Raw genomic sequence first — 16,395 nt, 5'->3', positions numbered from 1 at the left:
CAACATAAGTCATCATCTACTGTTGTTACTATTGAAATACTGAATATCCTTTAGTTATTGCCACATATTTGGAAGGGAGAGGGAATTGTTACATGGCACATGAGCCTGAAGCCTTTCACTTAAGATATTCCTTTCTAAGCACTAACCTCATCTTCCTAAATACCCATGGATATTATTTCTAAATTATATAATTCCTGAATTGGCATGAAATAAAATTGATGGATTTATCAAAGTTATTGTGTTATTTCAGTTGTGTTTAAAAATAAGAGGATGGGTAGGGTGTGGTGGTGCACACCTATTATCGCAGCAACTCAGGTGTCTGAAGCAGGAGGACTTAGTAAGGCCCTAAGCAACTTAGTAACTAATACTGTCTCAAAAAAAAAAAATATATATATATATATATATCAAAAGGGCTAGGGAAATAGCTCAGTGGCAAAGCACCCCTGAGTTAAATCCCTGCTGCCAAAAGGAAAAAAAATAAATAAATAAGAGGATGGGCTGAAGGTAAAGCTTACTGATAACTCTGTTTGATCCCCAGAACTACAAAGAGAGAGAAGGAGGTCGGGAGGAGATGGCCAAGTGGTGCAATACATTGGAATAAAGGAGAAGCTTTAACCTATATTAAAAATAAAATAACTATTGCCTCCTCCTTCATCTCTTACAGAAATGAGGTGATAGCAGCTATTTGTGGGAATAGAAAGCACAATGTTCTCGGTCCTTCCTGGAATGCCCTTTCTACCACACGTTACTGAGTCTGCTCATTGTTCACAGAGTTATTTAGTCCCACCACAATGACAGAAAAGTTAACAGGTCTTTATTTTCCACAAATCAGTCAAACCCTCTAGATTCTTATTCCTATACTTCTTTGATGCCAAGATTTTATTTTTTCTTAAAACTTCGACTCTAAGGTATCTGCTATAAAATATTTAAGTTCAGATTGTTCATTGTTTCTGGATATCTGTGTTTTAATTCATAGATGCATTTATTCATTCATTCCTGGGTCCTCATGCACAAAAGCTTTCTTGGCATGATATACCCATTTTAACTACATATCAGAGTGTCTTCACTTGCCACTTCTTTTGATGTAGCATTGCTATACATCCTGTAACAATGTTACATCGAAAGCAATAGAAAGCAGTAAACAGAACTAAGGAAAGGAGGGATCTGGCTGTCAGTGTAAATGTAAATAGCAGCTGTTCCACTCAAACTGTTTTTTTAAAACTACCACACGGTGAGAGCTTTGCATAAAATGGGACAGATTCTCAGGAATCAGGTTTTAGCACAAAATTCAAGAGGCATGCTGCCATCCTCCTGTTTTCACTGTTTATATATGTAATAGTCTATGTTAAAATATTATTTAAATATCTATTTCTGTGTGAATAATGCACTGTACAGCTATACTAGCATATATGATTTTAGTCTAAAGATAACATGACCAATGATGTTATTGTGTTGCAAGATACTTTTGAGTCCTAAAGTCCATGTGTACTTATCCTCTGGCCAAGTGCTGTACTAGCATTGGCTGATGAGTTAAACTTTGACATTTTTACTTACTAATTTGAAAGCTATCAAATAACTTCCCTTTGTCATTTATCTAGCAAAAGTGAACAGCCTATGTGGCATTGCAATGTCCTAAAAAAAAAAAAAAATCCTTGTGCCATTGCTTTCGCCAAATACACATTCATTTTCTTTCCTAATTAGTTAGAGTGATAAACTGTGCTGGTAATAAACACTTTAAATATATGGCTTATACAGCTTTACCCAAAACTGTCATCCTCCATTAAATCAGCAACACTTATGCTAATTAACATAGAAATCCTTTCTATTTAGTTATGTCATCTTTCTATTTAAAATGGAGGGGGAAAACCAATGTTTTCTACCACATGAATATAAATATCTCAACTGAAGACCTGCCATTGCTCATTTGAAATTATGTGTTGTGGGACTTTTTCAACTAGTTCATAAAACATTATCTGTACTAATATGTTTACTTTGTTGTGGCATTTTTATATCAAATTACACTCTTTTTCAAAGGCCTAGAATAGGGCCTTTCACATTGTGGGAATGAAAGAAATGGTTACAGCATGAATGAGTTAGTGAGAAAAATCAATAGCAACATTAGTGTCTGATGATAACAAATAAAAATTAGACTTACTTGCACAAATGCAGCAGTTAATTTTGATGTGTGGTTAATATTTGTGCACATTGAAAATTCAAATCAGGATGCTAACTAATATCTGCATGTTAGTCACAGCAGGCTATCTCATTGTCTCAATGTTCTTTTCTGACAAATATACAAAGACCATGACCCTGCCAGTTCTTAGTTGGTCATTAGGCATAAATCATAAAACAGAGCTGGGGGTGTCCCTGAGTGTTAGAGTACTTGCCTAACATGTTCAAGGCCCTGGGTTTGATCCCCAGCACCACACATACACATGTATGACCCTGCCATGCACACATACAAATCATACCAACAAACTACTACTAAAGAGTTCTTTGTCTCTTTCTTCCATTTTCTTAGTAGATGTCAGGAAACTCTTTTGAGATAAACATTTTTATAGAAAAGACTAAAAGCAAATATTGAACCCCACTTAATGATACTCATGCAAAGTTTTTAGGAAGTTGCATATTGAGATTAATAATTTTCTCTGAAATGTACAAATTTTGATATAGATTAATGATATATGGAGATATAGAAACATGACTAGATATGTGATAAAGCAAATTTTGTGTAATGTTCAGGATAAGCATATCAGTATTCATTGTACAACTTTTAACTTTGCTATATATTTGATTTTTCATAATAAAATGTTTGGTAAAAGTTATTACATTTTGTTCTTATGAGTTTTAATTGTGACCAGGTATGGGGGCATATGCCTTTAATCTCAGCAGCTCTGGAAGCTGAGGCAGATCATGAATTCAGCCAGTCTTAGCAACTTATTGAGATAGCAACTTATTGGAGACATCCAAATAAAAAATAAAAAAGACTGGGGTTGCGGATCAGTGGTTAAGTATGTCTGAGTTCAATCTTTGGTACCAAAAAAAAATAGATTTTTAGTTGTAAAAAAGCTAAGAATAATTCAAGAAAACTTGAATAATTTTAAGGGAAATTTACTCTCAGCATTATATTTTCTCTGCACTGTACCATCCTATCATATATCCCAATTTTCTATAATTGTTAATTTTTGTTGTAAAGAATAATATCTATTTGAATTCATCACTTTTTAGAGTGTTACTTTAGCCAGTCATCAAAACAAGCTTCATGATTTTTTTCAAGTCTGATTAGTTTTTATTTCTTTGTGGAAAAATTTGATTAACTATGTGGTTGTTGGACTACCTCCCCATGAACACCACCTGTTTCTCATTTGATGTCTCATAGATCACTTTAAAATATATTTGGTATTTATATGTCATGTCTTATATATGATATCACTATAATATTAATAAATATGCCTAAAATACAGATAATGTTCTTATAGATATAATAAAAATTATCACATGCCATTCAGACTGGGTTTTTGTTGTTATCGCTACTATTATTACTGTGACTTTGTCCTCCCATTATTCCTGCTTAGAGTTGTGCCTTGACCAAAGTTGATGCTTAGGGTATATATGAAAGCTTGATAATTATTATCACTATTTTTTGTGGAGTGAGGAGTGAACTCAGAGCCTTATCTGTTCTAAAATTGAGCTACAAACCCAGCTCAAGCTTGATTTCTTAAAATAAGTTTTATTTGTTAGATAAGATTTGAGTTGAGTGAACTTTAAAACCAATAATTGTTCTCCAGATTGACTCAATCTTACTTTTCTGGTAAAATATTTTTATCCTATCTCTTAAAAATTTACTTGGGCTTCATATTTTGTTCAAAAAAAAGTTATTTATGATTTTATTGTACCTAAAATTGTACATAGTGCTATAGTATATTGAGGTCTGGTAATGCTAGTTCTATATTCACAGAATATACTATCTTTATTTATAATATTACAATGTAATATTATAAAATTGATATAGTTCATATCCTTTGTTCTCCAACTTGTTTTAATTACTTTGAAAAGTTATTTGGAATCGTTGCTCAATATGTGTAGAAAACAGCATTATATGCACAAGGATTTTTTTTTTCCTTCTGGGAATTAATGTGGAGAATTTTGGATACCAATCTGTCTAATAATCCACAATATGAGAGGAATACAAACTCTTGAATTGTGTTTTGTTTTTTCCTCTCAGTTCTCCACATAGCCCTAGTTAGTAAGTTCTGTCTCTGTTCCTCAGTTTCTCCTCATTCTTCCTCACTTACCCCCGTAAGTCTTTTCTCTTGGATTGTTTAGAATGAATAGGAAAAATGATCCATCTGACCACCACCAGGAGTGGAACTTGAGGTACATGTAAAGTATTACTGTTAGGAAGTTGGGATATTGGTAAGAAACTGACTCATGTCATCTGCCAACAGGGGAGGCTTTGCACTTGGCTCGGGATTTTGGCTACACATGTGAAACAGAGTTTCCAGCCAAGGCAGTGGGAGAACACCTTGCCAGACAACATATGGAACAGAAGGAACAGACAGCAAGAAAAAAGATGATCCTAGCGACCAAGTAAGCACCCTGAGGAAGCCTCTATGGACCTTTATCCTCAGTTTTTCCATTTTCTTTGAAATGAGGGAAACAGTCTAGAAAGCTCCATCTCTCTAAAACAAGAGGATCTCACACTCCAGCAGCTAAATATATTAAACAAGAACACATACTCATCTGTGATCCAGGCAAGGTCACCTTACTGCCCTTGGTTAGAGACAGGGTTATCAATGAAACTGATGGAAGTTTGTAGAAAACCTCTTTAGAATGCACAGGAATTCTGAGGAAAATATGAGTAGAAAATGTAGATTCCAGGCAAATATGCCTTTGGTTGTTATGTAATTGGGTCTAAGGTACTTGTGCCTTTATAAATGAAGATAGAAATATTAAAACATGATAAATGTTTGGGGAATATGATGAAAGATGACACAGATGCAATAAGGGGTTAAGGGTAGATCTCTTGGACCAAGGATCAACATCAGTACCCCATTTTCTCTAATAAACAATGAAGGATATTACTCCTAAACTGTCTTGCTTCCCATGATATTATTTAAACAGTGGTCATAAGGTATGTGAAAAATTCTGAAAATTATGAAAAGTCCAACTAAAATGCAAATTACAACAATGAAGGAAATAATACTGGCAAATGTATCAATACAATAGGAAAAGGAAGCTCCTATGACTTCTAAATTCCCTCAAACTTGAAAGTTCTTTGATAATTTGTGGGAAAACTGCTATTAACTTGTGAAAACCCAACAAAACTGTAAGTACCAATGGAAGTCATAATCAAAGATTCTAGAGAGAAATGCTTCAGGTGAGAACTCATTCTTGCTACCTTCTCTGTATTAAAATAAGTTATTGCTAAATTTAAGGCATTAATAATCTTAGAGTATTTCCTAATCTATCTTTAGATTGTAGAAGTGATAGTTCCACATGATTCTGTCATCATTTATACATTATGTGTGGCAAGTTCTTTAAGAGAAAAATGTAAGATAGATAGGATTAAAAGCATTATTTCTTAGAATCTGATGTCAAAATAATCATCCAACAACTTTAAAACATGCTAACTAAATTTTACACTAGCTAAAATGTATGAAGCCAATACAAAATATTCCCTCTTTCACCAGCTTCTAATATAACACAGGTCTTTTTTGTTTTTGTTTTTTCTTCAATTTTTAAAAATTATTTTATTAGTTGCTCAAAACATTACAATGATCTTGACATATCATACATTTGATTCAAATGGGGTACGTAATCTTAATTTTTCCACGTGTGCAGATCGCAGGATCACATTGGTTATACAGCCACGTTTATACATAGGGCCATACTAGTGTCTGTTGTATTCTAACACAGGTCTTTTTGTGAATTTAAGAGGTTACATGGGACATCTATTATATAGACTTGCCAGAGACACTTGAGTCCCTTACATTGTGCACTGCTTATGACTTCTACTGTTTGTGTTTAGGCTTATATTATGCATTGCTCTTCTAAGAGTTCTAGATAATTGTTGCATCTTGTCTCAGAGAGAAGGAAATAAAAGGCAGTAGCAAAAGGAGAAAAGTCAAAGTGAGATGAAGCGGAAAGGAACAGCAAAAAGAGAGCATGAAGACCAAGAAATAGAGAAAAAAAATGTAAAAGGAAAGTATAAAATTTGAACTTAAAATTTGTGGATAAATATTGTGCTATGCAAACATATGAAATCCTGCTAGGGGGAAGACCTAAATCTGGAATTTTTGCATAGTTTAGTTTTCTTGGAGCTCTTTGCTTCTACTTTTCTTGAACTCTTTTCTTCTTTCAAATAGTTTCTTGCTTCAGTAGAACTCCATCTGTCATGTTTCGTTTTTTCCAGAAGGAATTGAAAATACATGTAGTTGCTTAGTTTGAATAATTAATGAATATTGGGGAAAAAAGGTAAATATTTGTTACAGATCCGGAGAATTATATAGTATTAAATGTTAGGTAGTAACTCCAGGTGTTACTAAAGCATAATGTCATTCTAGCTGGCAGCATCAGGCAGAGTTCCTTTATACAAACCCCTATAACATTGACTGATACTGTTATCCCCAAAAACAAATTATCCAGGGAAAAAACATGTTGGATGTTTTCTAACTTGAAATTTCCTGGTAGTGGATTCACCAACCATATTCTAAGACTCACCAATCCAAAGATACTCTTCTTCATGTCCTCCTTCCCCAGGAACAACTTCCCCCAGTTCTGTGAATACTCATGTCTATCACCTCAACATTCTAAAACACAAGTTCCTATTTTCACAGGTGTTCCCTTTAGTCTGCTGAAGTGTTTTGGAATCTCTGGGTACATCCAAATTGATGAGATCTTGTTTTCATAGAAAACATAATTACTTTCAGATTTGTCAAAATAATACTGAGACATCTGTTTTAGTGTAATGGATTCCACCAGGCAGAAAAATTTTTCCTTTAGCCTGGAATGTAAGCAATCTATATTATTTAGGTTACTATTTTTTAACTTTGATTTCAAAAACCATTTGGAGAAAATATAATTGTCTTTGACTCCTCTGTACATAGTTAGACATTTGCATTTATATTATTTTGGTTCCTCTTTACATAGTTAGACATTTGCAGATCCTTAAATGTCAAGCAAGAATTGAGATCATGGTTCCAATTAAGTTAATTTACAGATGAACAAATAGGTCCTAATCTTCTAAAAATTAAGATACAATCTTCATAATTTTTTTGTCATTTTGGTATTAATGTGTATCCCATCTTATTGGTCAAAATCAAATAAAAATTAAAGTCAAAAACTACGTAGTCATTGCTAATACCATAAAACCAGTTACCAATATAAGTAGATAAAATATTATGGGACTAAAATGACCTTTTTTGCAACATATGAACAGACCCAACATGTGTTTCCAGCAGTTCTAATTTTCTATCAATGGCAAAAGCATTGGGTATTTTTATGAATTAAGTGTAAAAATTGGCATTAAGTGTCCTACATAGATATTCATTTAATTCTAGTCAGCCCACCTTTGTTCATAAGACTTCCACAAACCTAGTGGTTAGTGTACAGCACTGTTTAACTTGTGTGAAGCCCTGGGTGTAATCCCAAGCACCAAAAAAGACTTCATCAAAAGTATATATGAAATCCAAAATGCACTGGATGAGAAATCTAATTGCTGATCTTCATTTATTTCTTACCTCAGTGAATAAAAATAAAACATTCAGTTTTAATAAGAAAAATATAAATGAATTATTTTATTTAATCAAGTATACAATCATATGAAGTATATAATCATATAAAGGGCCATTAAGTGCCATTAGTTTTTTGATATCTTTTTTATTCTAGAGTTTTATTGATTAACCAAATATTTTTGTATAATTTAAACAATTACATAAGTAGAAAAATAGAAATGTAGTAGGGGAAATATTTGTTTATTTGGTCAATAGAAAACACATGTAAACCTTTTCATTGAATTTAGGAATAAATATGTTTAAAATTTGACCTATATTAAGCAAAGCAGAAGTTAATAATTATAAATTGTTACCATAATAGTAATTTTTAATAGGAGAAGTATGGAATTTTGAATCCAGAAATCAGCTAAAAACATTACTTCCTTCAGGACAATGACGTAAGTGACAAATTTAGAATGTATGATTCACCAAAGATCATCTTGTGTTACATGATTCATAATATGACATTTTGTTCTGAGGCATAAGAATATTTCCTATTGTAGCTGCATAAATAAAAATGTAAATGAGAATGAAGCTAGTCATAAAATTAATAATTCTATAACTGTCATAATGAGATGACGGTGACAATTGACTAGGGGAATTTTTTTTTTTTTTTTTACTATGGGGAATTTGTATGATTGTTTCTGTACTTAAGTCTAGAAGTCATCCTAAGTCCATCCTTTAAGCAATAAAATTAAATATCAAAGGTTGTGAATTTTAGGGCTGCAGATATAGCTCAGTTGATAGAGTGCTTGCCTCACATGCACAAGGCCCTGGGTTCAATCTGCTCCCACCCCCCACACACAAAAAGCTGTGAATTCTAGTACTGTGCCTGTTAGAGCTTCATGTGTGGTGCAATTGAATTATTCAGCATGAGTTAAATAATTCCACACTTTTCCTTTTCCTTAGTGCTTCATCAGTGTTATTATGGTTTGCTGTGTAGCTTGTCAAAGTTGATTTGACAGTCTATAAATTAGTTTATTCAAGTACCATACCACAAAAGCTAAAGCAATGTTTTGATCTTTAATGTTTTAAAAATTTATTTCAATCTGAGAGAAAATTAAAAGACTGGTCTTAGCTCCAATCTTTCTTTCTAACAACAAATCATAATGATGGGCTATTATACAAGAATTCATATTGCTAGTCATAAAAATGATAGCATGAGGCTATATTAAAATTATACTTAGAAATTTCCTTGAAAGAACAATTACAGTGTATCTAATTCTTAAATAACACAAAATGCAGATGACAATGCCCCCACAAAATAGCGTCAAATACTTAGGTACTTCAGCAGAAGTACCCTTCTTCATTCAGTTATTAAAACATATTAAAACACACCTGAAAATTAGCCCAGCTGAGTTTCACCTGGAACAGAGGAATTCAGAGCTAATATTCTCAATGAAAGTAGACACAAGTTAAAAGCATGCATTTAGGAGCCGAATCTCAGAGTCTCTTCCAAAACATTACTGGAGGATATGGAGGGTTGTATTTTATTCAAGATGATAGGGACTAGGGCTGGGGATGTGGCTCAGGCGGTAGCACGCTTGCCTGGCATGCATGCGGCCCAGGTTCGATCCTCAGCACCACATACCAACAAAGATGTTGTGTCCGCCGAGAACTAGAAAATAAATATTAAAAATTCTCTCTCTCTCTCTCTCTCTCTCTCTCTCTCTCTCTCTCTCTCTCTCTCTCTCTCTCTTCTCTCACTCTCTCTTTAAAAAAAAGATGATAGGGACTATATTTTTTGTATTGTCTTTTACTTCTAACTATCTTTTACTTCCATCTGTGTTTTGTAAAAATGAATAGGGTAAGTTCTGTGAAATGGCACAATATCTGAGCAGTGTCAGTAAACCAGAGGCACATTGTTCACAGAAAAATATCACAAATGATCTCTGGCAGAATTCAATAACTTTTAGATATCTATAATAAATAAGTCTCCATTGATTAAACTCCATCATAAATTATTTGTACTTCAAGGTAGTTGGTCATTTTTAGTAGTCATTTTGTTAATGGCACAAAGGCTTATTAGCAAGATTGTGGCTGTGCCTGTATTCACCTGGGACAATTTGACCCTTCTGTACTTTTTGATAATTAAAGTCAAGGCCACATTATTATATTTTACAATGAACCACTGCAAAAACTGACCAAAAAAGGGAAAAAAAATCACTATGATACATCTCAAATGTGGAGTGGACTTACCATAGATAATAGATGTTTTTGAGTAATCCCTTGACAGTCCTTAAATTCACTCTCTAGCTGCTGCATTAATTTGGTGTTTTATTGTTTTTAAAAATCTTGTTTCTTCTGTATATTCTGTTTCTTTATAATTATGCCATTAGGATTATATGTCACAAGGACTTTACTATTATCCAACATACTCAGCAATACTATTAGCTAAAGTAAAACTAGTGACCAGAAATCAAAATTATTAAAAGCAAAAAAAGCAGCTGAATAATGTCCTACAGTGTACATTTTGCAAAAAAAAAAAAAATCAGGTTACACAAAGTATAGTATTATTATATTTTTGAAGGTAGTGGACTAAACTCTAGCTAATAGATTATCTACTTCAAGTATTAAAATATGAAATTAATCCACAAGAGTCTGAATTATAATGCAATACTGGGAAAAAGGATTTTCCAAAGTCTACTTGAATTATGGCTGTGAATGAAGGCTATAACCTTAATTAAATTTGTTTACACATATGATGTCCTAAAAAAAACCACATTTTAATATTTTAAAGGGCAATTATTAGATGTGATCCTTTCTTATGAATTGTCTTTCATCCTGATATTAATCTATCAATATTCACTTTAAAAATTAACATTGGTTTGTCAGTACCTAGGGACTGTTATTTGGTTGATATCTTTTATGACCGTGTTTTGAGAGGCTGAGGCAGGAGGATGACAAGATTGAAGCCAACCTCAACAACTTAGGGAGGCCCTAAACAACTTAGCAAGACTGTCTCAGAATAAAAGAAAATGAAAAGGGTTAGGGATGTAGTTCAGTGGTGAACCATCCCTGGAATCAATCCTCAGTTTAAAAAGAAAAGAAAAGAAGGCAAAAAGAAATATTTTGTGGTCATTACAAAGTCACTATTAATAACCTCAGCTGTATGCTGTGGATGGAACATCAGAGATTGCTATATGAAATTTTTCTTGTCCTTTTTTAAAAATGGAATAACATTTGGTAAAATATGAATGAAATTAAAGCCCCATTTTAAGAGTTCAGTTCAATTTTGTATCTTTTGTTTTAGACAAATTTGTAAAGAATTTCAAGATCTCCTGAGCCAAGATCGATCACCACTGGGATCCTCTCGACCCACTCCAATTTTAGACCTTGACATCCAGAGACACTTAACACATTTCAGGTAAGATGGGTTTTCCCATTTGCTCAATTGCCTTTGAAGTTGTTAAACCATCTTCACTAACCCAGAACTTTGCATTCCTTCCACACTTCCATTTAGAGATATGACTTACACATTAAAAAAAAAAAAAAAAGGTGACTCTCCTCTAGTCTGTTCTGGCTGCTATGACAAAATATCTTGGCCTGGATAATTTACAAGTGAGTCATTTACTGCTCACAGTTCTGGGGGGCTAGGAAGTCCAAGGTCGGGTGCCCCCAGATTCAGTATCTGGTGAGAGCTCACCCTCTGTTCAGAGGTGACACCTTTAATGAAAGGGACAGATAAGGTCCCTTGGGGCTTTTTTTTTTTTTTATAAAGGTACTAATCCCATCCCCATGACCTAAGCACATCCTAAATACCCCACCTCTCATGACTATTGCATGGGGATCAAGTTCCAACATACGAATTTTGGGGAAGGGCACAAACATTCAGACCATAGCAGGAACTGAATTTTTGAAAATTCCAAGTATTTAAGATAAAATTGAAAAACAACTAGTGCATGAAGCATTTTAGATCAGAAATTTTAGTGTATTTGTGTTCTTATCAGGAAATTGTGATTTTATGAGTGAACACTATTCTTTTAAGTAATACTGAGTAGTTTGGGATCAGGATTCTGAAACCTTTTAAATAATTCCTTATTCTGGTGAAGCAAATTCTTGAATGAACAGAAGATCTGACCCAAGTAAATGGGATATCCTTGCCTGATTTCCCAGGAGTATGTTAATAAATTCTACCTTCATTAGACCATACAGAAACCTGAAATGTATTATTTTTATACATTTTTTAGTTGTAGATACACACAATTCCTTCCTTCCTTCCTTCCTTCCTTCCTTCCTTCCTTCCTTCCTTCCTTCCTTCCTTCCTTCCTTCCTTCCTTCCTTCCTTCTTTCTTTCTTTCTTTCTTTCTTTCTTTCTTTCTTTCTTTCTTTCTTTCTTCTTTCTTTCTTTCTTTCCATGTGGTGCTGAGGCTCAAACCCAGTGCCTCCTACATGCGAGACAAGCCCTCTACCACTGAGCCCCAGCCCCTGAAATGCATTATTACAAGCACATTTTAAGTCTCATTTTCCAAAACATTTTAGAAATCCATAGAATAATTTTTTTTTCTGGTAAATTTACACCCTAACTGCAGTATCAGAAAGAAGATAGCAGTTATTCGCTTGTCTCCAGAATTTTTTTTTTTTTTTTTGTACTGGGGATTGAACGCAGCTGTTGCTATAACGCTGAGAACTTTGAGCCCTTTTAAAATGTTTGTTGTTGTTATTTTGAGACAATGTCTTAGTAAGTTGCCTAGGATGGCTTTGAACTTATAATCCTTCTGCCTCAGCCTCCCAAGTTACTGGGATTCCAGTGTGTACCACCTTGCCTGGCACCTTACAATTTTTAAACTAGCATTCTAATGCCTACATGTCTTTAGTATCAAATATTTTGTTATTATTTAGTTATCATTTGATAGTAAAAAAAACAATGCTAAGAAAAGACTGGCATACATTAAAATTTAAAAATGCTTTCACTGTCTGACAAAATTTTATAGCTATTGAGCAAGGAATTCCATTATATGAAGTAATGGATGTTTAAATAAGTTGGAATTTAGTTTGCAAAATCAGAGATGTTTAAATAGAATATTTATTTTCCATTGTGTCACACATCTCCTCAAGAGATGTAATATATCTTCAAAAAATGTACCAAAGGTAGGATATATTTCATAGAACTTTTTCTGTGGCTCATTTGAGATAGTAAAGGCAAATGTAAAATTGTAATAATATTGGGAACAAAAGGTTTTGAAGTCAAGAGAACCATTTTCAAATCCAGGCCTTTTGGCCTGTGCACTATAATGTTTGGAGTGTCTTAGCAGTCTCTGAAGCCTTTATTTCCCTAGCTTGAAAATGGCATAATAACCCCTTCATCACATACTGGTAGTGATCTAAAATGAGATAAAGAATGTAAGGTAAGCATTTAATAAATGATGTATCATTTTCCTTCCCCACTGATTCAAGTTCAAAAGGTATCAACTCCACTGGCATAGCCACAAAAATATTTACCATATTTTTGTATCCACACTAAAAGTACTTGTAATTTTGACTGAAGTGGCTTTAAAATTTAAAGTCTTTTAAGTTACCCAGTTTACTTTGAAGAGGAATTTACTGTTGAAATGCAGAGGATTAGGACTCATAGATGCTGAAGATTTCATTGGGAAATGAGCTGTCCTTTTCTGGCTCAAAACAAAATAGAGCTTCAACATGTAAATTGGACATAAGCTACTGTGTGAAACAGGCAAACAATTCACTTGCTTAGCACAGGTACAACCTGCTAATTTGTCGATACATTAGTTAATTGCCAACTTAATGTCACAGAACTCTTTAGAGAAAATTTTCACTTCTAAATATGAAGCGCACATTTCCTACCAGGGCATTATAAGCTCTTTACTTTCTCAAACAAAATATGGTAACAAGTTGGTAAATATATAGTCAAAATGGGAGGGAAACTATATTCGATATATAAAATATATATAAAATATATATATTCGATATATAAAATTCTCAATATTATATATGGCTAGAGATTCCCAATCACAATTTGAAATATAAAACTGTTTCTTTAAATGTTCTAATACTACATTGTATATTAACTTACAACAAATTATAATAGTAATTAATACAAAGAATAATTAATTGTAATTTTCCAGTAGTAGTTATAAAATTTTGATACTTACATGGTGAACACTTTGAATATCAGAAAGTTACAATTTCCCATTTATTATGCTTTTTAAATGTTTACCAGAATTTCTAGATTTTTTTTCTTTACACTCTAGATTATTTATTTAAATGAAATCTGAAATCATGATGGAAGGTAGGAGGATTCTAGAAATCACTTAGCCAATATTTATCTCATAGCAAATTTCCTAAACTACATCTTCTCCTAAATTATAATTTAAAAATACACTTAATGTAAAATTTGCCATCTTAATCATTTCCAAGTGTACAATTCAGCATATTTGCATTGTTGTACAATCTCCAGTAGATCTTCATTTGCAAAACTGAAACTTTATACTCACTGAACAATCAATCACTTTCCATTTCCCTCTCTTCTTAACCCCTGGGAACTACCATTCTTTCCATTTCTATGGATTTGATTACTCAAAATATCTCATACAAGTAGAATCATATGATATTTGTCTTTTTGTGACTAGTTTCTTTAATGAAGCATCATTTCTTTAAGGTTCCTCCATATTGTAGCATGTGTCCAAATTTCCTTCCTTGTAAGGCTACCTAATATTCTGTTACACACACACACACACACACACACACACACACACACATAACATCTACTTTATTCTTTCATTCGTTGATGGAAACCACATGTAATTCTGTTTTTTTCCTTTTTTGAGGAACTGCCATGCTGTTTTTTTGAAACAGCTGCATCATTTTACATTCCCAATAGTGTGCAAGGGTTCCCATTTCTCCACATCTTCACCAACGCTTGCTATGTACTTTTTTAAAATAGTAGCCATCTTAATAGATGGTATTTCATTGTGGTTTCAATTTGCATTTCCCTAATATTAGTAATTATGAATACCTTTCATAAAACTACTAGTAATTTTTACATCATCCTTGGGGAAATACCTATTCAAATTCTTTGCCTATTTTTAAATAGGGTTATTTGGTTTTATGTTGTTGAATTGTAGGCATTCTCTACATATTCTGGATATTTTTCCTTTATCAGACAAATAATCTGAAAACATTTTTCCCTTGCATAGATTGTCTTTTTAATATGCTAATTGTGTCTTTGGATGCAGTTTCCAATTTTGATACAATCTAATTTATATATTTTTCTTTTATTGCCTGTGCTTTTGGTGTCACAGCCTGGAAATTATATATATATATATATTGTTGACGGACCTTTATTGTATTTATTTGTATTTAGTGCTGCAATCATTGAACCCAGTGCCTCACACATGCTAGGCAAGCACTCTGCCACTGAGCCACAACCCTAGCCCTTAGCCAGGAAATTCTTAACCAATGCAATGTCTCAAAGATTTCCCCTATGTTTTCTTCTAAGAGTTTTATAGTTTTTAAGTCTTACAGTTAGGTTTTTGATCTATTTTGAATAAATTTTTATATGTGATAAAGTAAGAATCCAACTTTATTCTTTTGTATGTCTTAAATAATATCCTTTTAAAAAAAGATTTATAGTTGACATTTCCAATTGAAATCTGAAATGGAAACTGATCCAGTTTTAATTGAATTTAAGTACTACATTTTTTTTTTCTGTGCATTCATTAAAAGGGACAACAATAAATAACAAGAGGTTAGTAAGTCAGTTTATTGCCTGGTCTTGAAACAGACTCTGTACTTCAAAAGTGTAATTTTTAAACTTGGTCCTCACAGCAAAATACTTCTTGGAGCTCTTTAAAATTCTGAAGGACCAGAGTACATATCTGGTACAATAGGACTAAGATGGAACTTGAACATCTAATGTTATTTTCAAACTCTGAATTGTTTCTTATAGTTAAGCAGACTTACGAACTAAGGTCTTAAGGTATTCCTAAACTATTTGCATTTTTTTTCTTTTTAAGAAATGTAATTATAATTCATTTTTAAGGAGACACTGAAGATTTTGTAAAGCTCTGTCTTATACATTAAAGTATTTAAAAGATTCTATATCTATGATTCTGCTAATAATCTGGTTAAAAGTGTTTTTACATCGAGTGTGACTCTTTTAGAGTTTTCTGTTGACAGTGGTAGATGTAATTTGATAGAACCATAAGCTCACACACAAAAAAAGATTAATTAGAAAGGAAGCATAGCTCATGTGACTTTGAAAGCAGGCTATTGGCAGAGTCTGATTTTCTACTATTTTTGCTGAATGTTGGCTGGAAAAGAAGTGAAGAGGAAATACGAATAGATAGGCATGGGGGATTCTCTAATTAGTAATACCAACTTGGGTTGCTGTTTTGTTTCATCAAATTCTCCTTCTCACTGTAGAGCACTTGAAATGATACCTCATAGAATTGTCAATTTGGTACCTTGAGAAATGTGGCTTACATTTGGAAGGTTGAATATATCCAGATAAAAATAGGGAATGATCTGGCCTTGTGAAGCACAGATAACTACTTCCAGTTTTTGTGGCAGATGACATAGCAGTGTACTCTGGAAACCCCTGAGCATGGCAGTGACTGTTCTTATGATTCATAGCCTGGAAATCTGCTTATTTCCATCA

The 16,395-nt window shown here is 33.0% G+C and overlaps 1 protein-coding gene across 2 annotated transcripts in view; it reads left to right on the top strand.

Moving 5' to 3' along the window:
* The window catches only part of Tfap2d (transcription factor AP-2 delta), a 56,222-nt gene that overhangs the window by 28,239 nt on the left and 11,588 nt on the right, over positions 1-16,395 (top strand). For both annotated transcript variants that reach the window (XM_026400901.2, XM_077802125.1), the window contains 2 exons: positions 4,449-4,590; positions 11,029-11,142. In XM_026400901.2, the coding sequence (XP_026256686.1) occupies positions 4,449-4,590; positions 11,029-11,142 (256 nt within the window). The remainder of the gene's footprint in view (positions 1-4,448; positions 4,591-11,028; positions 11,143-16,395) is intronic.

This window comes from Urocitellus parryii, chromosome 8, assembly GCF_045843805.1.
Source record: "Urocitellus parryii isolate mUroPar1 chromosome 8, mUroPar1.hap1, whole genome shotgun sequence".
In the NCBI taxonomy this organism is placed as follows: domain Eukaryota; kingdom Metazoa; phylum Chordata; class Mammalia; order Rodentia; family Sciuridae; genus Urocitellus; species Urocitellus parryii.
Note: the sequence above shows the minus strand (reverse complement) of the source record. Positions and strands in the feature narration are given on the sequence as shown.